Source organism: Magallana gigas, chromosome 2 (genome assembly GCF_963853765.1).
Source record: "Magallana gigas chromosome 2, xbMagGiga1.1, whole genome shotgun sequence".
Classification (NCBI taxonomy): domain Eukaryota; kingdom Metazoa; phylum Mollusca; class Bivalvia; order Ostreida; family Ostreidae; genus Magallana; species Magallana gigas.
The window spans coordinates 55,453,067-55,478,727 of record NC_088854.1 but is presented as its reverse complement, the minus strand read 5'-3'; the positions used below and the strand labels follow the sequence as shown (position 1 = coordinate 55,478,727).

Below are 25,661 nucleotides of genomic sequence, written 5' to 3'. Positions count from 1 at the left end.
GAAATCAACAGGATTTGTCTGGCTTTTGAGCGAAGACTACGCAATCGGTGTATATTTCGCTTGAAATCAGCGTCATTTTAACTTGTTTTGACGCAAGAAATAGATCGTTACATCCTACTTAAAGTCCAAGGTCTTGTTAAACTGGTTCTTAAAAAACCCTCTTACATCTGCAGACGGCGCTCACTTAGTAAAAAAAGAGACTCTTACATGTGATATATTCAATAAATGAAAACAAAAGTTATAATAACTGTTTTATTCTTTTAAAATAATAAGCTAAAAATTAAGTTAGGTTCTGTGTAAAAAGATTTAATCTATATATTCATCTTGCTTAAACTATTCGGTACACTTAATAGAACACTGTCTTTTTTCAATGTAAAATGAATAAATAAATAATATATTACTCCTGGTATGGTTAGTTTGTACAAACACACGTCTGCTAACTTACAGTTCTAATTCAAATACTTACCGAGAAAATATTTATGATTTTTTTTATTTTTCTTCTTCGTAGTGCTCACCAAGTTGACAAGTTTATTGTTCTGTCTCTTAGAGGATATTTTTTTTTTTGGTTTTTGTTTGTTTGGTTTTTTGTTGTTTTTTTTTTTGGGGGGGGGGGTCAAGATTATTTTTTAATATCAGTGGTTGCAAATATCAGAGCTTTAACAGTTACAAAATAGTTTAATTTTAATAATAAACACGTCTTTGAAAAGGACATCACCAGGGTAATACGCAAATGGTGGAAAAGGGATGTTTTTGTACTTTTCGTTATTCAGTGTCACAAACACGAACTTTAAAATCCAAGGTGGAATGATTGTTACCAGACTGACCATTGTCTTTAGAAAGTGAGAAATATGCTTACTAATCACCAGCATCAGGGCCATTTTGTTTCTCAGTGAAGAATTGGGTTAAAAGTGGGCAGCTCTGTGTCAGACCCACAGCGTGGACAAACAACTTTTGATGAAATAAACACAAACTTTATCGACAAATAAACAAGGAGGCAAGGGAGAGAAGCCTGTAAACCAGCGGGATTGAGGTGAGCGTGTTTACTGCCTGACATGAACCAGGGGTACCCTCTGAGGTTTAGAGTCATACTGCAGAGAAGAAACGCATTGTAAGAGATAGTGTCCAGTGTAATCAGTAAAAGAAAACTCCATACGTATAATCCTTTGAATGGTAACTGATTAATTTGACATAAATGTTTTAAGAAAACGGCATATTACGGAAAGGCAGCTTATTCCCAATGTCTGATGAATTGTTATTGTTAGATGTGGTTTTACTTTGATATGACTAGTTCCTGCTTAAAAAAGATTATTCATTCACTCATACCCTCGAGCGAAGAAAAAGACTGGAAAATGTTCCGCAATGAATAACGATCCGTGATAAATGATTTCTTTATATAGTCAGAGCACAACAAAATTACATATTCAAGTATAATTTTCATTTATATCACTGTAGTGGTACAGTAAACTCAGCCTCTACATCAGTTTAACCATATAATATTTGTGGTTCCTCCCGACAAATTATTCCCTGGGAAATATATTGTCCTCTGCCAAATTCAGGAAATAGTCCGGTTCGCATTCTGAAAACAGGGATTTCTTTAATGTGTAACATTTTTTGTTCACTTTGATGATACCATTTTTAATTGCACAGATATAATACAAATAGCTAGCTAGTTTTCAATAGAAAAATATTGTTGCATGTTTAAAAATTATAGATGTAATTAGTTTCTAAATACTAAGATTGACATTTATTTCAGTTTCTCTCTTTATTTGTGTTTATTGGCGGTTAATATAAAGACACTGTTCAAAAATAAATTTCTTGAATTAATTATTTGTAACTTCATTTTCTGTTAATTCTGCTTTGGGAATATTAAACTCCATTGCTCGTCACATTTTAGCTGAGAATTCTTTGAGTATATGTAAAGTGTATGAAATAAGGTATAGGATTTTAAAACAGAGAAGGTCCATGCCCAGTTGGTAAAATGTCAACTTCTTTTTCCTTGATCAACCTTTGGACATTATTTTGATCCACTGAAATGAACCATTCGCTGTACAACTTAAGTGACTGCCATTGCTTAATATAAGAACTAGCACAGATAGGAAAAGGAAAGGAAATAAAAAAAAAAAAAATAAGGAGAGAGGTGTCAATTGTGTATTCTCGTATCACCTAATTTTCTAAGATATATAGGAAAAACTAGAAGGTACAATTATTTTTTTTTTAAGTGTACTTTGTAGTGCTACAATTAAAGATTAGTTATACAAACATAAGTCATATATATTCATATTGTACGGGAGAAACAGAAAACTTGTCCAACATTAGAATTAGTTGGGGATAGGAGTTAACTTTTCCGAAAACCCCTTTTCATTTATATTACCAGCAAATAAACTTACGTGGAATGCTAGATCTCAAGGATCATAACAATTGCTCATACCAACCGAGTCGTCTTTTTAACTAATTTAGATATAGGAAAATGTAAAACTAATTAGACAAATAATAATTTAACAGCTATATGTTGCTACCACTACCACAAAAAACAAGGTAATATTAGTTTATTCTTTTATTGAGTCTTCTTACTAAAGTCTCAAGTGACCGTTGACAATTTTTATGATAACAATAAGCCGAGCTATCACTCATGATAATTAACAATTCATTGCACATCTATAAATGATGGGGAAATGCTGGCATGAATTGGTATGAATGATAAGCATGCACCATTTTACAACTAATCAAATTTAGTTGTCTAATTAATGTTGTTAATTTACTAAATGATTAAATCTAAGAATTAATTGTATGGCGTTAGTTCAACAAAACTAATAACAGGGCTTGACTGATAATAAAAGTGATATCTATTCTGGGAATATAATGATGTGAAACCGCTACTTTTGTCGTCCAGCATTGGGTTTTATGCCATGTAGAAAGTCAGAATGGACATGTATCATATGAGGAGTATTACGTCAGTATTACGTCAGAATACAAGGCGATATCGATGCACGAAAGGGACCCACACGTAACAACCAAATGACGTCAGTGGGTCACGTGTTGTCCTCCCAGGCTACAACAGACGGTTCTTAGAAATCTCGAAGAATCGTTTTTATGGACATCTTTCTGTTAGGATTTTCTTGAACGCCTTCCGGAACTCGGGGTTAAATATTGTATATATCACCGGGTTAAGAAAACTGTTTATGTAGCCTAACCATGTAAAAAGACTGAACAGGATATCATCCAGGTGACACATTGGGTTAGTGTTCCTGCCGTCGTACCGCAGACAGATGGCGTTGATGATATTGATGGTAAAAAATGGCACCCAGCAAACTAGAAAGACGCCTACAAAAGGAAAGAAATTTAGATAATAATGAAGCAAGAACGCAGAACTAAATATTTTACCTCATTGTTTCATACACTGTTCATTGAACACGTATATCAGACATACATGATAATAATTATTGAAACACGTTTAGTAGTTAACCCTATTAATTAATATAATAGAAAATCAATAATAAGTGCATAAAGTAAATAGCATGAGGAATGATTGAAGTCTGTCCAGTATATATACAGCCCCATGTCCTTATCGAAACGTATCTCCAGACATAAATACTTAATCATCAGCTTCGTGTGGTAGTTAATTTATCAATATTGCGAAAGGTTTCCGTCGTGGACCGTCAAGCGACATGTAAATGTGTTGGAGAACAGACTACTTTGGCGGTTGCACTTGGCGCGTGTTAGACGGATCAGAGTCTATTTCAAGGCGACAAATCAGCACCAAATCAGAGGCGAGTTCAACAGAGCAAGCGCTCGCGAGCGCTCGCCAAAATTCCCTATACCCGCAACACAAATTTTGGCTATTACGTGTAACAACATGCACTGCATTATGGGAAATTGATAAGTATTTCGAAGTGATATATATAACACGGGGACTGGAATATTCACTTTTCCTTAGTTTTTGGTTTATTTTATTCCAAGTTCTTAAAATACATGTAGTCGCTGAAGATAATGAATTCGCAATTTTGAATAATGATCCAGAGTGTTCGGGACGCGACGCTTTCAATTCTTTTAGCTCGATGTCTTGTGTTTCCCCGACCAGTCACTAGCATTCAATGCGCTAAATCGACAATTCCCTTTTTCTTGAAAAAGGCGGAAATTGGACAAGGCTGGCCATAAGACGGAATTAAATCAACAGCAAGAAGTGCCAAAGCAATAAATGGTAAATCTTCTCAAGGCTTTAACTATGGTATTGACATATATTTCTATAATGTCAAAACACCCCTCCTTATTCGGCTCTTATACCCCGCAATAATTAATTTATTCATTACGTAAAGAATGATTATTGTTATAGTATCTTAATATAACTCTTTAAAATATAAACATTTAAATTTAGCACACGTATGGCTTCCTATAGTCAGTATTTTTCTTCTAAACCTTTTTGCATCAGTATGAATAAGGAAAAAATATCTTATAGAACATGCATATACAACTTGGCATTTTTTTGGACCTAAAATAACCCTGAAATTATGTTCTTCGAAATTTAAAAAAAAATGTTAATATTGTGACAGCACATCTGCCAGAGAAAGATTTTCCCAGTGTTGTCGTTATTATATAAAATTGGATCAAATAGGCTGCGTGAAACCTTTCATTCCTCGAATGATAATTATTCCACAAATTTGATTATCCAACAAAATGCATTCTTAAGCAGGGTTATTGCGTGAGGTCTAAAGACGGAATGCTTCAGCGAAATGAGAAATTGGCAAGATAATTGTGTGAGAGGGATCGTAAAGCGTGCCCTCTTGTGAAACTTTCTATTTTCAAAAGGATATAGTTATATTGAATTAGTTTTCATTATAAAAGCATCAAAGTTCGCAAAATTCACTTATGAAAAGTTTTCTAAGATGTAAACGATTTTCTTTCATGACGAACATATTATTAATGCCTCCATAGTCTGTGGTTTTCCATAATTCGCCGAGCATCAGTTGTGCAAAGGTTAAAATTAAATGAATTTCTTATAAGAAAATTGAAATAATTGCACTGAAGGTCCAATGATTTGACGTCACGACTCTAGGTATGACGAAATTACACCACAGAAACAAGACAGAAATATACGGTTAAAATAAAATAGCTTATTTACAGAAAATTACCTACAACGTCGGTCCAAACTATGATATATATTAAAAAAAATTAATCTTCCGAAAATCACTATTTTTGTACTGAAGCCAGTAAAGGTCTGATGTTTCGACGTCACAACTCTAGGTATGACGGAAGTAAACCACAGACTCAACAGCTACACATGATTGACGATAGCAAAGCTATTATAGACCAGTTCTTGGCGAGGAAGATCAGTATTGAGATATACATCAATAATACATCATGGTCAAATGAAATAGGGATGCCAAGACAGGTCTATTTAAACGCCCAAATGTAACTAAGTTTTTGGTGGAGTGTAATGTATAAATATTTCTATGGTATATATATAGGCTTCCGTTTGACTGGGCATCTTAAGTGATAGGACAAAGTTGGCATATAACCAACATTATTTAGTGTATCATCATGCTTTGTCAAAGATGGTTTAACTATAATCTTTGGGTTGTCCCATTTATTTTTATTTTCGTCACCATGTGTCGATTTGAGATACAGGTAAACATACTAATTGATAATGAACATCAATCAGAATCGATATCTAAGGGGAAAAGTTCACAATTCATTCAATTAAACGACCCCTCTTTTACCCATAAAAATCGATAAGAGCATAAAATCAAGTTTCTTAGGGGAATTTATAATAGCAAAATTGTAACATAATTTATTCAGTTGGAGTCCTCATCCCCAACCCCACCCCACTTCCATTTATGATATAACTATTCACGTCGCTTGTAATGCAAAATCCCCAAATTTTGAGTGTCACCCTTATACACCTGACAAAGTACATGCATAAACCTCGTATCGGATGGGTAATCTAGGGATTTGTACATTGTAATGAATGTCGTTTGGACCATTAAGTAGTTATGAATATCGAGCTCAACAATATCTGACGCAAAACATCTGAGGACAAAGTATAGCAACACCAATGCAAAAGTTTTATACTCTAACATATTGTAACTACTAAATTTTTGGATAAATATATTTTTAACCTTTTTTTCAGTTTTAACCATTTCCTCGCAAAATGTGGTGTTTCTTATAATTCTTATGATAACCACATGTCTTTTAATTACTCATTAAAAATATTATTTTCGAATCTGGCACATCAACATGCTGTAAGTCTGTCTAGCTAAAATTTATTATCATGCTTTTTTTATTATTTCAAACTATCCTATATATAACATCAAATGTTAATAAACTGGGGTTTGATTAATATGAATAATTTAATTTGTATCCAAGTACACGTTTATATACAGATAGCGAAATCACGTGTCTTATTCTTCTTCAAAGGTCTCTCATCCTCGGACGTTCTCAAAGGCGACCTCTTCATTTATATCTTTAGAGCTCGGCTTGTCTAAATGACGAATTTTGCATCGGAAATTTTATCATCTTTTTATCAAACACTTAAATAAAAAAAATTAATTGATGTTCTTTCAATTTGCTATTTCTTTGATTAGAAAGGAAATTCATTTTCGTTAATGTTTAAACATCCTGATTGCATTGCTGTGGGCATTGCTGTGCATGTCACTAATGAGCAATACACCGTAATTGAGTATAGTATAACGTAGTGCACAAAAGTACACAAAGCAACTTTGGGGCAGTCTTGGGTCGCAGGCGTGCTCACTGATTTGTTAACTTATCTTAAGGGAGCTGTATACCTATAAAAGTTGAAATAAAGACAGTAAAGTGCAAGAAAACATCCTGTATTGAATTCACAGGCCATAATTAATTCAAACCACCCTGAGCCATATACTAGAGTAAACACATATCCTTTTTCAGAGTCCCTTGCTGTGATTACAAGCAATCAGGAGCACTGCAAGAAAACCTTAATGCAGCCCATCAGTAAAGTTCATTTTTTTCTGATAGGAAATGTTTTTGTAGATGTACGTACACGCACTCAATAAAGCAATGATTATATATATATTGACTTTATAGGACCTATTTTGGGGGCCATTCCTCATTTTCTGTTTTCATGTACGTACCTAACACTATGGCTAAGGTTTTGGTGGCTTTCCGTTCTTTACGATTGGAAGATTTCTCTTTCCGCTTTCGGCTACTACGCATGTGGAAATTGAACTTTGCCACGCCTCGTTTGTCTTTCCGTCTTTGGTTATTTGATTTTCGAGCGTTTGAATTTAGCTTGCATTCATTGTCATTTACAAGCGTTACTGATTTATTTTGGTTATTTTCACAAAATCTTGTTTCATCGTCCGTTTGCGTCTCAGCCACGCATGTTCCATTTCCGTTCCCATCGAGCTGAATCTCAACATGGCGAACAGCCACAGGATTGACTATTAACGCACCAACTACTTCGTCGTCCTCTCCGTCCTCACTTCCGGGGCTCTTCTGAACACTTCCGTCGTCATTATACCTGTCACTAGAATCGGAATTTACGTTGACTGACGGTTCTTCATTTATTTGCATGGTTAACTGGTCCGAACATTTGTTCGTATTGTACGTTGATATTTTTCCGTTGTCAATGGCAACGTTAAGCATTGTCGTGGCGGATGGTTCGTTCCGACCTGCATTCACAGTTGCAGAGTTTTCTATCACATTCGCTTCGTTTCTAAGTTTCAACTTTTTGGCTTTTTTGGACTTATTGGCATGTCGAGCTCGTAAATGCAACACGCGGTATATTCGCCAGTATAGGCATATCATAATAATGGAAGGAATGTAGAAGGAGCCCATGGAGGAGTATATGAGGAAATCCGAGTTAAAGAAAGCACACATTCCCTCTTTCCTTGTAGCGGAGTAGTTGACCCCAAGAGCGATAGGGGCGGCGATCGCCAGGGAAATTATCCAGGTTAAGGCCAAGGTCACGAAGACTCTCTTTGAGTTCTTGTGTTTAGAATACTTTATCGGCTGAGTGACAGCAATAAATCTAAAAAAGAACACATACTGAATACATACCTTCTCTCATAAGATACTGAATTTTCACGACTAAAAAATTGCCAATTCAGTTTGCAGTTGGGGAGATAGAATTGCATATTCTTTATTTATTTACCGATTTATTTACTAGTATTTATTCATTCGTTCATATATTTATAAAGGTCGGGTTTCAAAGAGTGTAGGAATACACGTCTAGAATTGATGTTGATTTTTAAAACTTGAAAAGCATGCATTCGTTCAATAAAACTCATAATCAGCAAAATTAGAGAAAAACAACGTTTTCCAATGAAGTCAACGTCCTTTATATAAAATTTCTCTACTTTGTCACGAACTTAAACTCCCTTCATCAAGGTTATGTAGAATATCTTTTTTGAGTCCTGACTAATTAGCCAGAAATACAGAGAGCTGGAGTTCTTCTAAAAATGATTGTCCCTCTCTGTTAGAACAGTTTGTTACAATTAAATACAAAAATAATGCAGTAATAATAATTATATATTTTTCTAAAATATAAAATCATCAAATAGAATAAGATTCTTTGAAAAGGTATTATCTTGATTTCGCTGCAATGAAGAATTCATTTCACATATAAAGCATCGTACTTCTAATAGCGGTATAACACCAAATATATTAATTCTAAGATCAATTTTTAAAAAGTGAAGTAAAAAATGAAAAAAGATTATCAAACAAATACAAAATTGGCAATGAAAAGTGAATTGACTTTCAAAATCATATAGATTTATATTCGTTTTTGTGGTGGTGCGGGTGGTGACGAACTTTTTTTCGTTTCTCATAATTTCGTGACAGTACACTTAGGTTTACCTTCAAAGGTACTTGCAAAAAGGAAACTATCTGATTAAAAAATTATGACAATTTAAAGGTAACGTATAATTTACTGATACAACATGTACATGTATATGTAATGCTCTCTCTCTCTCTCTCTCTCTCTCTCTCTCTCTCTCTCTCTCTCTCTCTCTCTCTCTCTCTCTTACCTATCTACGCTGATTGCCGTGAGATTCAAAATGGACGCTGTGCACGACAAGACGTCAGAAGCCACCCATGCATCGCATAGAATGTCACTTAGCAACCATATTTGCGTCACCTGTAAAAAATAAAATAAAATGACGTTATCCAATATTTTGACTTATTACATGCATTACTGATACGAGTAATATAATTCTTTTATCTTATACTATGGTGGCATAGATCTGCCACCACTTGTCAGATCATTATGTCGAATTGTCAGATCTTGATGTCGATTTGTCAGATAATTATATTGACTTGTTAGATCTTTATGTCGACTTGTCACTTATTCACATGTTGAAAAAAATCAACACTTAAACGTTTCCACGCCAAATTTGTGCCATCAAGTTGACATAATATTTTCGGACAAGTCGACATAAGGATTTGACAAGTTGTCATAATCATCTGACAAGTCGACATCATTATTTGACAAGTCGACATAATTACCTGACAAGTCAACATCATTATCTGACAAGTCGACTTATGATATGAATGATAATTTTGTTCATTTTATTTTTTCTGTCAAATAATTATGTTTACTTGTAAGATCATTATGTCGACTTGTCAGATAATTATATTGACTTGTCAGATGATTACGTCGACTTGTCAGATATTATGATGACAAGTTAATGATAATTAGTGGCACTAACACGCTTTGACAACAAAATATTGAGTTTCTAGTCAATATGATAATTTTCTGACAACTCAACATAGAGATCTGACAAGTTGACATAAATATCTGACAAGTCAACATTATATAAATAGTGCCTGTTTGTGTAACTGTTGAAATTGACACCCCGAGAAAACTGTTGTCAACCGACGCGAAGCGGCACTATTTATTTTATTATACTGAATGTCTTATTTTTAAAGAAAATTTTACTGCTTTTATATAGAAATGAAGTGAATTCTACGGCGAACCGTACGCGCATAATTTACGCGCATGTAAGAATTCGTTGTATTACCCGTTGCCAAGTGTGTTGCTAACGCTGAGGGTAATAGAACGGATTGCCAACTGCATCTAAACCAATCAGATTTCAGTTTTTAACATGAAAGTATAATAAAAATCATTTGAAAAGTGAGCATAATTATCTGGCAGGTGGTGGCAGATCCATGCCACCATATTATACAAATTTATATTATACTTTTATTTTTTATTTTACACTAATCCGGTCCATTCAGTGGCCCAACAAATTACCATCAGATCGACCTTAAAACAAAATGATTTTAGCCATAATTCAAATTATTCAACAAAGAAAAATTTCACAAAAATGTTAGTCTAAGATTTCAATTTATGAATATTTTCCTTCTGCAGGATCTTTTTCTTATGGAGATTAATACAGTCTTAAACTTGCCATTCAGCCCTCTTAACAGTGGTCCCCACATCGTTCAAATACATGTAGTAATTCGGGGACATTGGGGTTAGGAAATTCAATGTAAATGTTTAAGACGGGAACACGGAATTTGGTCTGTTTTGCTCCTCTCAATAGTTTGTCTTATTGTGGACCAACAATATCAATAACATCTCCTGAGAAGGGTAACACATTACGGTGCTTGTAATCTGATATTTCATTTTCATTAAACCAAACGCACAACAGACGCTTGCGATCAAGGGCGGTAATACAGGGGGTTAAGGTTGTGTAAATCACCCGCTCCGATCGATCAGACGTCACCACCCTAATCAAGGCTGTGATTGATTTTCCTCGTTAGCTAACCTAGACATGAAATGAGCAATTCTATTCAAGTATGGCAGGAGATGAATTTTCCGACTTGAATGCTACTTTGCAAAATGGTCAAATTGTGAGCGGATTACTGATTACAGGCCGAGATGAGGAAGGGATGGACAACAATGGGTGTTAAGGATTCCTCTGATTAATACCAGCCCGGCACATTTAAGATCATCTTCCTACAACACTGGACAATATTTACACCCCCCCCCCCCTTTAATCCACCATGCACCCTAGATCATTTTCTCTCATTATGGTAGTTTTTTAATATAGATACGGAAAGGGAAGTAAAGCAAACCAATATGTAATTATTACAAACACAATATTTAAAAGACTTTATTTCAATTATGACAATATGTGAAATTCTCAGAGACTACGTGAGAAGGCCTCTGTTTCTCTGAAACACTGCTCACTTGTATATGAACATTAGTTCTATCATGTAGAGTGAGCAAATGTACACAACCGGCAATCTACCTAAATGAGATATTTTGATTTTATTCCCGAATGTATTTGTTTTTAGTAGTAGAAATCAAGGGAGAAATCAATCAAACTAATGTGATATCAAAGCACTTCTCTCTCACCGGCAGCTCTAACCGCTGGTTTTAAACCTGTATCAGCGTAGCCTAGATCTGAGGTCTGACGTATCGATTCCAAAAAGATCTAATATCAAACGAACTACTAAAACGTCTCGCTATTTACCGGTAAATTAAACTATTAGAAAGATTGATTTACTAGTTATCGATGTAAAATATGATGGCACTTCTCTAAGGAAGAGTCGCATACAATGGCAAAGTTCTGGCAGCTAGGAAAAACTACAGGGGTGTTATTATATAAATAGTGCCTGTTTGGGAGGGTAACAGTTGAAATTGACACCCGAGGAAACCATTGTGACAATGGTTTTCGAGGGGTATCAATTTAACTGTTATCCTCCCAAACAGGCACTATTTATTTTATTATACTGAATGTCTTAATATTAGAGAATTTTTACTGCTTTTATATAGAAATGACGTAAATTCTACGCCGAACCGTACGCGCATAATTTACGCGCATGAAACAATTCGTTGTGTTACCCGTTGCTAAGTGTGTTGCTAACGCTGAGGGTAATAGAACGGATTGTCAACTGTGTCTTTACCAATCAGATTTCAGTATTTAACATGAAAGTATAATAAAATAAATATACATGACCAGCTTCTGACACCTGTTTAATAATATATGGTGTTACGTGAACAATTAATTTAATTTGTAATAAACAAATGAATATAGTCGTATGAAATTTATTATATCTTGTACTTTAAAGTAGACCCTAGTGAGCCTTTTAGTGGGTGTATTTAAATCTACAATCTATGAATTATGTACTTATTATGATATCTGGTTTCAGGATGCAATTGCACACAGGTGGCAAAGTTAAAGTTTGTCATTTTTTAATAATATATTAATTTTTATAGGATAAATTCAGTAATATTTGCACGTTCATTGATAATTGACGCTAGCTTTCACCGATATTTAAACTCTCGTCATCATACATGTATTAAGTGACTGTTTATAAAGGACGTGCATTAAATCCTCCTGAAATTTCAACCATGGACACAAATCTAAATTATTAATTATAATCATTCTTCATTAACTTTTAATACAAATGTACTTTTAAAAATGAGGGAAAAACAATTCTCATATGAAACAGTAAGATTTATATCTAAAAAGAAAAAAATATTCTTTATGTAAAAAACAAAACAAGCAAGCTTGCGATCCGCTTTCTACAAGATAACATTTGCCAAGGATAATATAGTTCAGTTGTACCTTGAATTCAGCAAAACCAGGATGCTATTTCGCCATAGGATTGCATTGGTCTATAATTAACATATTTCCAGCGTTATCAATGCCAAATTTCTGTATCATTTTTGTGCCCTAAATGCAGCAAAAAAAGTTATTATCATTTGACAACGAAGTTCATATTGGAGACAATTCCCCAAGGCGCTTCCCTACAGAAGATTTGTTTTTTTTTTCAATATAAAGATCTTGTTCTTCCTCCCTCTGTGTGTGCAAATCCAATCAGTGCAACAACAGACGTCCCGTATATCAAATACTGCAGACACAAAGGCCAATTCGAGGACTTCTGTGTGTACGCGGATCTGTTTCCTATAAAACAGCATTAATGTTGTAGTAATTACGGGAAACATTTCACAATGAGGAATTATCTGTGTCACCGTGGAATAACCTGAAGGACATCTCCCAACCATTAACTATCCCGCTACCAGTGACATAACACTGAAGTGCAGAACGTACGCTAAATAAAACGTTTTATGCAAAACATGTCGTCATTAGATTTAATGACGAGGAACCTGATACCAACTTAGTTAAATGCACCAAAATTACGCCCACGTCCCCCTCAACTTCTGCTGATCAAGTCACTTGATTCAATATAGTGGCCTCTTGGTGTAATTTGTTTTAAATGTTAATGAATTGTATAGTCATTTTAGAACATATAACGTTGCCACAGCTTTGCATTATCATTTATACTTGTTATCTTACCAGTGTGGTACTTGTTTATGATATATTAATTATGACCTCCTTTTTCATCAAAATTCATCGAAAAGACAAAATCAATGACAATCAAATAATGTTTGACCATTTGAATTTATCAGTGCCAGTTTACGTTCATTGCCAGATTTTTACAGGTTCGTGGAAAACTGATTTGGTTTCATTTTAATTCATGATAAATATAGATTAAATGTCAAGATTTGTTGAGAATGTAAATTCGTGGGTGATGAGTACCCACGAAATCAACAGAAACAGAGCACCACAAATATTAACAACTCCCCAGTATCCTGTCCAATATCGCGTTCCTTCTCCATCATATTTTCAAAATTATATAATACCGTCGGATATTATCGCACTTCTAGAGAGGAAAGAGCAAAAGTATACAGAGTAAGGTAACATAAGTGGATCTCCCCGAGGCGTATATTAGATTCTAGACATGTCTATAATGAACAAAATGTTGAGTAATTCGCTACCATAGCAGGCGATGAAGCTAGATCTCTACTCCGAACTAGCCCGAGGTCAGACCGGTGGTGCTGAGATGAAGGCCGTCTATCCTAATACAGTACATCTCTAGATAAATGTCAAAGGACGCCGATTATGGAAGTCAACACCGATTATTACACATCTTGGCTGGCTTTACCGCCGGTCAGATTGCCTTATCATGGCTAATTACTGACGGGACCCAACGCGGTACTTTAGATTCATATTCACAGGCGGATGTTTACCGTTATTTTACCTGTACAGTAATGAACAAATGAATGTTATCAAAAACCGACGCGATTTAATCGTCGGTGTTTACTGAAACCAAATGCAGAAAACAATTCCGACTTCGAATCGAGCCGATAAATTGCGGTAGAGACCACCATCTTGAATTTACTCCTTTGTAATTAATGTCTTTTTTCTTTCTTTCTAGCATGTCGCAGCTGTAAGGTGTGAATTAATAGTCAGCTTGCTATCTGAGCTAAGTATAGTGAGACTGAGTCCAGTTACGGCTTATAGAAATCGTTTTAGGGCTTAAGATTGTTTATTTAACTAAAGATAATTATATATTTAGATATCTCAAAGTTTCTCATAAAGTCGACTTTTATTTTTTCCAGCATCAGCCAATAATTACATCAATGGCACAGATCTCATGCCATTTAAGACATTTCCAACATTTAGAACAAATTTAGAAAAGATACATACACGTAATCAAATTACGACGCAACCAGTACAGACCCGCATCTTCAGCTTCAACCAAAATGGTTTTTCCTTCCAACATTTTCTGAACCTACGAGATCTACACGTCATTACGCTTATCCTATTATCCTTCTCAAAAAGGTCCATAATGCACCGCACCAGGCCCCTGAAACGTGTTGGTTGGCATTGTTCAGTTTCGCGGGTAATACAATAATCCCCGCCGCGCTGGAGCGGTCAACCTTCGGCTCGGGCCGAGATACAATACACTGCAAAATTACATTTTTTGCAAAATGATTAGATTAATGTTAGCTTTACTTCGTGTTATGTATGAAATGTCATTTGCATTGTGATGGGCTGTAGATGGTCGGTAAGGATGCCCGATGGCCTGTCGATATGGATGTATTTCATTTTGCCTCACACCGGAGATGGATTGTAGATGGTTATCTGCAAGCCCTACTATGGTTGTTCTGTATTTCTTGCACAGAGCCACGATTTCTGAACAATCCTTTTGTGTTCATTTCAATGTATATTTCAAGGACATACGAGACGTTCCTCAATTCTATATAGTTTTCCTTGATATTTTATTCCATATTTATTAACATTTAAATTTGTTCATTCCCAAAAATTTCGGGTACATTACCAGGCTCTTTTCGGGACTCGAATATTTCGAATTTTCCTTAAAATAGCATGCATAGTACATTGGAATACTTATAAATAAAGCCATAATATATATTTTCAATTAAACACTTTATATCTAAATAAAAAATATTTTAACATAAAAATATAATTATGAATTTATTAAGTAGAAATATTCACATTGTGGAGATAAGAAAAATGGAAGATAGGTCGCATCTGACCTTAATTAAGCAATTTGAGATGCCTTTTTTCATTTGATTGTTAATAACATAAACTATAATTTTCTATCTGAACCATCAGAATTATGGTATATTATATAAATAGTGCCTGTTTGGTAGGGTAACAGTTGAAATTGACACCCCGAGAAAACCATTTTCAACCGACGCGAAGCGGAGGTTGACAATGGTTTTCGAGGGGTTTCGATTTTAATTGTTACCCTCCCAAACAGGTAATATTTATTCTATTATACCGAATGTCTTTAACTTTACTGCTCTTATATAGAAATGACGTGAATTTTACGCCGAACCGTACGCGCATAATTTACGCGCATGAAACAATTCCTTGTGTTATCCGTTGTCAAGTGTGTTGCTAACGCTGAGGGTAATAGAACGGATTATTAACTGCGTCTAAACCAATCAGATTTCAGTATTTAACATGAAAGTGTAATAAAAACTTATGTTCATAATTTTTTGGAAAACGCTGTTTAGGGGCTCTATATGATGTAAAATTCCCCTATTGTCATCATTTAAAAAATTGATTGCTTAACACTGAATTCACTTTTGTGAAAAGCTGTAACGATATATATATATTTATTGTATTGTAAAGATTCAAACAAGCTTACCATAAAAGCAATCTCGGACAGCATGTTGCTTTAAAATACAGTAGATCTTAATTGTGGAGAAGAATTCACCAAAAACATATAGTGTCATAAGAAGATATTTTGGACTGTGTTAATTCATTGTTAGATCGCTGGTTCTAGCTAGCCCTTTTACCATAATGGTCTGTTACTTACAAAATAACCAAACAGACCAGAGCATCGAAGTAAAATTGACCGCTCGGTAAAACAACTCTATATTATCGTTCATGTCTTACACAACGGCTTTGATTATTAAAGCAATTTTCACATCAAAACCAGCATCGTTAATTCTTGACATGTCGAGGTTTTTTGTTCATTTTCCATTGAAGGTTTGGTCCCTTTAGCGAATTATCGCGCGGCCGATGAGGTACATCAAACGCCTGGTATCGTTTTATAAGTAAGTGATACAGGTTCTTTTATCGATTACAGAATACACTATCGTAGATCTCACACGAAAAAACAGTAAGATGTTTCCCATCTGATCCAGAGTTAATTTGTACCCCAGGGTAGGATTCAAAACGCAATAGAATTCTGATTAGATGGTATATTTAGATCTCCTCTCAAAATTAGGTCATTTACATTTTTTCCCTCAATATTTTTGTTCATATTTTGCAATAAAGTCGATGTGAATGGGATGGTTAGAGTGTTAAGATCTGAGCGTCTTTTGTTGTTGATTATTTTTATGTCGTGATTTGGGAATTCCTATCCAAGCCTGTCATTGAATTAATTGAAATTAATTGTAGGAGATAAGCAGAGATATGTTTCGGCTCAATTACTCTTCCAAAATCTGTTTTCTCAGCTCTATTATGTACAAAAAGCATTGGATCCATCACTTGTGAACAGAACATGTAATTGGTTTTGTGATAGTGTCTGCTCCACCATCACTTGATATGACGGTGCTATAGCTGTGAGCTGCGTTATTGATCTATTATGTCTAACAAAATATGGTGTAATTTGCGTAATAATGTTTTTTGATTTGCTGCAAGACCCGAGAATGCCATCTTTATCTGATTTTGCCGCAAGACTTTCCTAAAAATTGATATTAAGTTGCATACAACATTTGAAAAAAGACATCGTGTTATGTCATTTAACTTTGCATGAAAAGCCCATTGAATTAAGATCTAGACCAATTCGTCAGGAGGTTTTTATATAATGCATGGATATTGTTTTGAGCCTTATCATTGCATTATACTTACAAATCTCTGAACAAATGAATCAATCTATCTATAAATCATGGCAATGCTCCTTTGTGTCGACGATTGGGTGGATCTCGTCACAGAAATCATAGCAGTCAAATCATGCCGCAAAGATTAGCCATTGATGTATGAGCGCAGCTACTCAGGGTGGTGCAATTGTAGCGATGGTGCACTTCTTTAAAGCACCTTGCAAATATAACTAAATGGATAATTATTCGAAATTATTCTAAGTATTTTTTTTTTAAGTTTAAGTTTTTCGACTCTGTGAGGCGAAGAATAAATAGCATGATTAGGAGTTTTAGCATGTTTTTTTTTGTATTTCTCATACGGAATTAGAATTTGTTCTGAAACATGATTTTATTTAGCAGAGACAACATAAATTGTTCATAAAAAAGCAGTTATCAGAATTCGTTGTCTTAATTCATGAAAATTCAATGAGTCACGTGGTATCTTATAAACCATATTGAAATAGCAGAAAAAAAAGAGAAGGATAAATATTTACAAATATCAATAATCAAGTCATTCGTGAAAAGCTGAACGCTTAACAAACATTTTGCATTCATGGATTCCTTAAAATGCAAGACATTAATAGGTTATCTCTGCAAGAAAGCATATTTACTTTTGTAAACAAATAGTGAAATAGTGAAAATGTCGAGGTACAACTTTTCTTTTATTAATTAGTTTCTACTCAGAATATTGAGGCCCAGACGCGTTAAGTAAGCAAAACTATTTAATACCTATTGAAAAAAATGGTTGAATTTTTTCAAAGTTAATTTTGCATCATTTCATATTTGATTGGACATTTTTTCCGGGATCCAGAATTTGAAACGAGGTTGTTTTAGATACAAGATATCAGATAAAAAAAAAATAGCACATACAGTGTGAACAACTAAAAATGACGAGACACGATGAGACATTTATATTGTCGACTTCTTACTTTGCTGGATTTGTGGATGTTAATGCTCCTTAATCCGATTATTATCTTCACCATAAAGACCACTTCAAATACAGCAGTAACGTTCTTTCACCCAGTAAATCGTCCAGTTGTTATAAACAAAGTTAGAGCGTGCACAATGGAGCAATAGTGCATGCAACAATTCAGTAAAGAAGTTTCCCATGATCCAATGTTTTCATAAATTACATGGGTATGTTTCTCAAGAATCTTTAAGTTTTCAAAGAATTGTAGATCTTTTACATGGCATAAGAGAGCAAAATCCGTTGATATTTATACAAAGACAAAATTTATCCAAAACTTTCTTAAATTGTTTATTGACATTACATTTTGTTTCTTCACTTTGTCTAATATTCATAATTTAACTATCTCGTGACAAGACCAAAAAAAATGAAAGGAGTCAATTAATAACAATCAAATAATTTCCAGTGATTTTTCATCACTTTTTATGGCGTATAGCTACTTTTTTGAGGAAAAAATGAGAACATTGGAGAACAAGTTATGAGCTAAACGCAGGCGAGGAGACAATTAGTTCTCTTATCAAGAATTTTTTTCGGGGTTAATTGTTCACGAAAATTAGAAAAAATAACAGTTTTAAACGCATCGACATTCATTTTCATTTTACAGTAACTGGATTAGCACCAGTCTCTTACATGATCAATCTTGATTAAGTCTTAATTACGCCTGTCAGTGCGCAGAACTTTGAATTTCTTGCACAATCTGCACGTGAGCAATGAGAATTATTATAGACTAAGTGCATACTCAATTGATCCACTTCTAAATGTGCCTGGGGTCTCAAAGAATTTGTGGATAATGAACAGCGAGGCTCAGGGGGCAGGAGATAAAGCACTGACGTGTATCAAAGGAAACAACAGAAGACTGCTGGGTGTTATGAAAGAGCTATGCGTAAAATGCATGCAATAATGCAATTCAAACATCCGAAAGATCTTGCTAACATGTCGAGGATTTTAGATGTTATTTGCCATCATTTTCATCAGTTACTAGAATTTGAATAAATATGCGAGACTTGTTTTTAATTAGAAAGTTACCAAAATAAATTTTCTTATTGTGCAATTTTGTCATAATTTGTTTTTGATTTCTTTCTGTAGATTTTATCTCTCCAATGAATTGCCAGTTATATTTTTGTTTGTTCGAACATCTTATCAAAATACAAGAAAACCACTGAATGAGTATTACACTTAGCAAAGTAGCTAAATTTGTATATCTTTCTTTGCTGTACGTATCTATATTGGACTTCTGGGTAAATTTCATCGCAGTGAAAAATCTATATTACACAAGGGGCAATGTTTATAGGTTTTTTAGTTTTTACATTATACTTAGATGAATGTTTTTTTAATGAACAACTTTAAGTTTAAATTTTTATTTTTTTTAGTTACATGTATTGGTTTATAAATGCACAATGGCTTAGTTTGTGACCAATTTGATTTTCCTGCATTAGATTAATTAAAGGTTAATTATTTTCCTTTGAAAAAAATGTTGTGACATTTTGATAGAGTTTTTTTTTTCAATACGTATCTGCTCTGAGCTAATTTTCAAAAGAAAAAAAAAACCATGTGTCATCACGGTGATAACGAGGCTGTGATGAAGAATGTGTGTATATGATGCTGTGAGATAAATTAAGGTTAGATTAGTGCATCGATGTAGAATTATGTTTGTCTTTCATTATTGCCCTGGGATGTAATGATTATATTGCGAGGCTAATTTAATGGAAATGTTAATTTGTTCATAACATATACCGAATATATCTCTGAAATTCTCTGTATACCATTGGTGATACACGTAAATGAATACAAATAAAAAAACCACGGCAGAGATACAAAAAAAACCCAGTAAAGAAACCAAGCCATGTTAACAGGACGATATTAGAAAGTAAACAGCGTGTCCTGGTATGAGAGCTTGCTTTATTGAGAAAATGACAATTTGGAGTCCTCGCCTTTACCCGGTAGAAAATTCAATCAAACGCGCCCGAACTAAAGAAGGGTTTATTTGAATAACAACAAGCCGGGAGCAGCTGTGAACCTTCTACAGAGTCAAATGAAATTTTGGTAGAACCGGTAGATTTGTTGGTGCTTCCTCCTACTACGGCTTAAAAATGGCAAGAACTTGATTAATTGTGCGAATTATATATGTAAAAACAGATTCTATATCCGTTTTCTTTGTTTTATTTACCCTCAGACTTCTGGTCTCGGTGATGTCTGAAATCTCAGAGACTCGTCGACGCAGGGTGTACTGTATGCAACGAATTGAACAGTGTGTATCCTTGAGTGTCTCAGACATCCCGATCTCTGGTAGCAGTTTGACTGTCTTAGGTTAGGAGATCGACTTTCATTTCATGGAATGGTAAATTGATTCAAAGTTGCAACTTTTATAATTAAATCTGGCGGGGCGGTAAATTGGATTATTGGATCATCCAGCGATAACTTCACATTTCATGTTTCTTTTAGACTGAGATATGAACAAGATTAAAACCGAATCCAGCTATCCATCGGCATCTATATGAGTTCGTTTACGTTCCTTTATGTCGGTATTTGAAGGCATAAAAGAAACTCAAATGCAATCGTGCTAGTACAAAGTCTGTTCAATCAGTTTTGGTAGAGGGTTTCTGCGTACAGTAAACAAACAAATGGAATTTATTACTAAACGCTGGACACCAAACCAGAGATACCGCATTCAGAATTCAATGTATCGTTTAACATTAATCAAAATGTAGTTTCACAGAGGGCAAAAAGCCGGACATCACATTGAAGATCTTCATTCCAGTCCCAATAAACTTGACAATTATTCATTTTTTTTTATCTAATGTCGATTTCTAATAAAATTGTTGGATTGGCAAAAACGGCAAAGTTTTGAAATATATTTTTTCACAGTTGATGAATTAACGAGAACAGCAAAATTTTAAACAATATTTTTTTTCACAAAGCACTTTTTTCTTTTCGAGTTGTACATTTTGCCGAACTTCATGAATAGACATCAGCAAATGATACCATCTTACGACATGAGGAGAATTATCAAGGTCACCTCATGAAATATTCAGAGGAACAATCGCTGATACCTACACACAGCCTCCATTCCCGTGCTTTGAGAACGGGTCCTGTTGGTTCCGGCTGTACGGCGAATGAATGGAGGTCATCCGAACTTAGAGTGACCAGGGGCTGATGCAACACCTTACAGGTGACAATATATTGATTTCCAGATTAATCATATTAAAATCTAAAGGGCTACTAATTAAATTCTAGGGCTGCGAACTACGCATTAGATGACCTACTGTTATATAAAGCCTATGATTGCCGCCATTGCATTAGCGGTCTGCTTTATCATTAATAATTGCGAATATCTATTAATTTTAACAAATTAATCTAACAGTTCGATCTCGATTAAGCCATCAGAACTCCATAAACCGAAAGCACTTTTGTTTATGTTGCTTCAATACCAGATCCATTTAAGATATCATGTAAAACCTTTTGGGCATATAGTGTTGGAACATCTTCTAGATAAAAATCTTTATGCAAAGGTTAGTCGGCAATTTCAACAAATACAATTTGACAACACCATAAAACAATCAAAGTACCTAAGCCATTTAGGTCAGAATTGTTAAACATTGCTTGCTTTGTATCTGCAGACGAACCTGTTGCATGATCCAATGGGCACCAATGACACCAATTATTGATTCGGAATTCCACCTGAATTACCACTTCTGAGGAAATGCCCATCTCTCTTTTCTTGGTCCTTCTATTAACTGGTTGAAATCAACTGTCGCCGATTATGGTCGGACCTGGGTCGTTCCCATATAGGTGTATGATAGAGTGAATGAAAATATTCATCGTAAAGTAATGAGGGGATATACTATTTAGGACATTGTCACTCCAAGATGTATGTCAAACAGAACCAAGGAGTGGGTCTGTCTTATTTCAGTATTTCAGTGGGCTTATCAATACCAGTGAAGAGCACTAGTTAATAGCTTGTCTTCAGCTCATTATCTAAAAGCGACTCCGATGTACATTCGATGTCTGTTTTTGACAGTCTCTTTGTCGTCCTTTATTTTCGTCCTGACAGTGAGCTGACAATTGTGCGCATTTAGTAATATCCGGCCCGGACTAGTAGGGGCTTACAAGTGACAATGTCATTACGACCCGGTTGTATCCGCAAACTCCTAAATAGAAAGAAGATAAACGGTCGACTCTTAGAGCTTATTGCTAACCATATGCTCAAGTTCTCTCTTCGTCTACCTTTTTTAAAAAATAAAGTCAATATAGAAAATTTATTAAAAAAAACCTTTGGGGAAAAAACCTGGATGAAATGGGAAAAACCTTCTTCATACTTAAGTTTAATAATTACAAACTAATTTGTTGCGGTAATGGAGTGGGGATTTGTCTATTGCAATATTTTTTGAACCAGAAGTGACAACATCTGAGCAGCTTCAGTGTTGCTGTGTTCAACGTGTTTCAGCTTTATCTGCAGTGAGTTGAATTTATCAGTAAACATGCTATAAACCCATTCACATGGACTTAACACTAATGTTAAACAAAATCAAATCGTAAAACCACAGTACATTGAAGAGGAAAGCCAACAGAGGGTCTGTGAATAAGCGCGGTTCCGGATGTCTAGTCATACACAGAGACAACAGGTTGGATCATCAATGCTCGTTAGCTTCGTAAGCCACAAATCAAAACAACCTTGTATTGAGCTGCAGAACTTTAGCTGTACGAAAAATTCGGGTTGATATACCCGTAGAGCTACAGTTCCATTCACACAAAAAGCTGTTTCTATGAACAAAAAATTGCGCACGGTTATGGGTTCTTAACTTAATTTAGGATTACGTTATGTGAAAAATTTTATATTAAAAAATCCTGAGGGGTTCGGTCCCTTCCTTTAAAACCTGTAGATGGAACTATAGATCTACGGTCTGTCAACATGTAATTCCCGTAGAGCCAAAGTTCTGTGGCTTCATTGTATTGGACAGTGACAAAACAGAGAGAGAGAGAGAGAGAGAGAGAGAGAGAGAGAGAGAGAGAGAGAGTTTTCAAATTAATGACGTTTTACTCCTGATTAAAGAGTCTCACTGTTAAAAAAATCTACTGAGAAAATATTGTTTTGATGAGTTGTAGAAATAATTTGTTTGCAGGAAAACTTCAATCAGACATGTTGTGACGCCGAGATTTCTACTCTTGTTCCGCAATTATTTTAATAACTATCTGATTGTTTTGGTGGGCGACGTTTCGTTCAGTAATCAAACATTCATCAAACTGCTGAACTATCCTCCCACACCAGCTTAAAAAAAAAGTCATAATTACTACCCATGGAAGTGTGAATTAAAAGAACCCGATAAACCATCGATAAGAAGAAATATATATTTAAAACAAATTATTTCGTTTCTCCTTGATCACTGTACAGTTATCATACATTATTTAATTGTCAGAGAATGTTTCTGATCAGTTCAGAGATAGAATATCTAATTATCAGATTTTTTTATTTAAAAAAGATGGAAAGAAAAAAACCCGATAAAATGAAAGATGAGTATAATGATTTTGATGTTTAATATGTCGCTCCCCTATAGATTGAGTTACCGGGCCTACAGCTGACAATCATTCCACCACAACTAATCTAATCGTAACACAATCTTTACACGAAAACAAACTTCTTGCCCCCAAACTACGACTATCTCGATCAGTTATCATTATCATTTCCTGTGACACATGTTAAAGGAAACTGAAGTTGGCAGTGAAAGATGAACTGTGCTTTACACCTATAACAAGCTGCACGTGAAGAAATCTGTCAGCATCTGAATTGTTTGTTTTGGTGGATTACATGATATGTACACAACTTGTCATTCGGCTATGGGTAGCTTCAGCGGGGATTACTCCAAGTCCCTTGCACTCAGTGGTTGCCCCGACCATTGAGCACGTGTTGACAAGAAGAAATCTTTTAAGGCGGCAGGTAAAGGACTGCGATTAGATTAATGTCAAATCAATTCACCGGTGTTACCAACCGAACTTAAACAAGATTCCAGTCAGTGCGCGTTTTGATATACAATATAAAAATACACCTAGTCTGTTTCAAAATACATACAAAAAAGTGAATACGTTACATGATAAATAACTATTTTGAGGGTTTTTTATTCAGGTGAAACTTATTAATAATATTATTTTCTTCCTCACATAGTTACACAGGAAATTAATTTTGTTTTAAGAATTGCACTTCACGAGGCAATAGAAAATGACATATTATTCGTGTAGCGTTTATGTGTTCATGATGTAAATCATCAATTGTATTTATATTTATAATTTTTATCAATGAAGTTCATATTAAGCTAAATGAAAATTTTATTCTTACAGTTAATCAAGTGAAAGTTACTTAAAAATTACAACATCGCATCAATTACTGACAAGTTAATTCCACAGCCGGCAACCAGTAAGTCATACATGAATATAAATTGAACAAGAATGAGCAAAAGTTCACTATTGACACGAAAACTAATCGTACAAAATGAAAACTTTCTTTGATGATCAATTAGAATTCATGACAAAACAAAAATATTTCTTTCTTTTTTTCAAAAGCTGTATGCATATATTAAACTAACCCTTGCCGATAATCAATCAGAATGCTTAGGAAAATCGATGAAATTAACCATAGAATGATATGATACCAATGGCTTTGTATTACTGGCGACGTGTAAGGGACCTACACTCTCTTGTCGTGGCTATTTACATAGAAGCCACTGAATTCCGCCACAATTGAAGAGAGAGAATCGAAAGACATGCACCCATAAATTAAATAGTATAACTTTTAGGATGTATTCCTAAAACCTTTTCAACCTACTGTACTTTTTACAATTCTTTTATGATAGACCTATATTGTGATCTATTTATTTGTATATATTTACAGAGTAGTTCATATCTGTACCTCATATATGTATATCATATACCAATTATCTGATTTTAGCTTATAAAAGAATTGAATTGAAATTGGAGAGAGAGAGAGAGAGAGAGAGAGAGAGAGAGAGAGAGAGAGAGAGAGAGAGAGAGAGAGAGAGAGAGAGAGAGAGAGAGAGAGATCAACAGACATCTGTTTACAAGTCAAGTGTGGCTGTTGGTGTCGAATTTCGTTACACTGTTTTCGATTGTAAAAGAGGTCGATTTTACAGCTTAATGTCTATTGCAAGCCAATTCACCCAACGTGTCACAGAAACCGAGTGAAATTGATCGCCAGGCTACGGGACGAGGTAAATTTCACTGTCGTGCTTGCAATCAATGGCTGATCTCCTATACTTTGTTTAACTTTCCAACATTTTATTTAATAAGGTACTGCGTTGAAATCGAAGTGATCGTGCATATTGGAAAAACAAAAGTTCTTAACATCAAAGAAACGCAAACAGCTTCAAACATGTACTTAACATTTCATTATTTATTATTATTGAAGGTTTTATGTTCAAAAGGAAATAAAAATACCTTGACAAATTCAAACGTGCCCGTCTAAAAATACCTGCGCTCTGTGGATTCCACAATGATTGTAGTTATTTTCTTCCGAAATTT

General features: G+C 34.6%; 1 protein-coding gene across 3 annotated transcripts in view; it reads right to left on the bottom strand.

Annotated features, from left to right (window-relative positions):
- Nucleotides 1-2,541: 2,541 nt before the first annotated feature.
- LOC105325027 (D(2) dopamine receptor A) overlaps nucleotides 2,542-25,661 on the bottom strand; it is a 40,223-nt gene continuing 17,103 nt past the window's right edge. For all 3 annotated transcript variants that reach the window (XM_066077330.1, XM_034448260.2, XM_066077329.1), the window contains exons 3-5: nucleotides 9,000-9,109; nucleotides 7,104-8,002; nucleotides 2,542-3,321 (exon numbers count right to left, since the gene is read on the bottom strand). In XM_066077330.1, coding sequence (XP_065933402.1) covers nucleotides 3,089-3,321; nucleotides 7,104-8,002; nucleotides 9,000-9,109 — 1,242 coding nt within the window. In that variant the 3' untranslated portion in view covers nucleotides 2,542-3,088. The remainder of the gene's footprint in view (nucleotides 3,322-7,103; nucleotides 8,003-8,999; nucleotides 9,110-25,661) is intronic.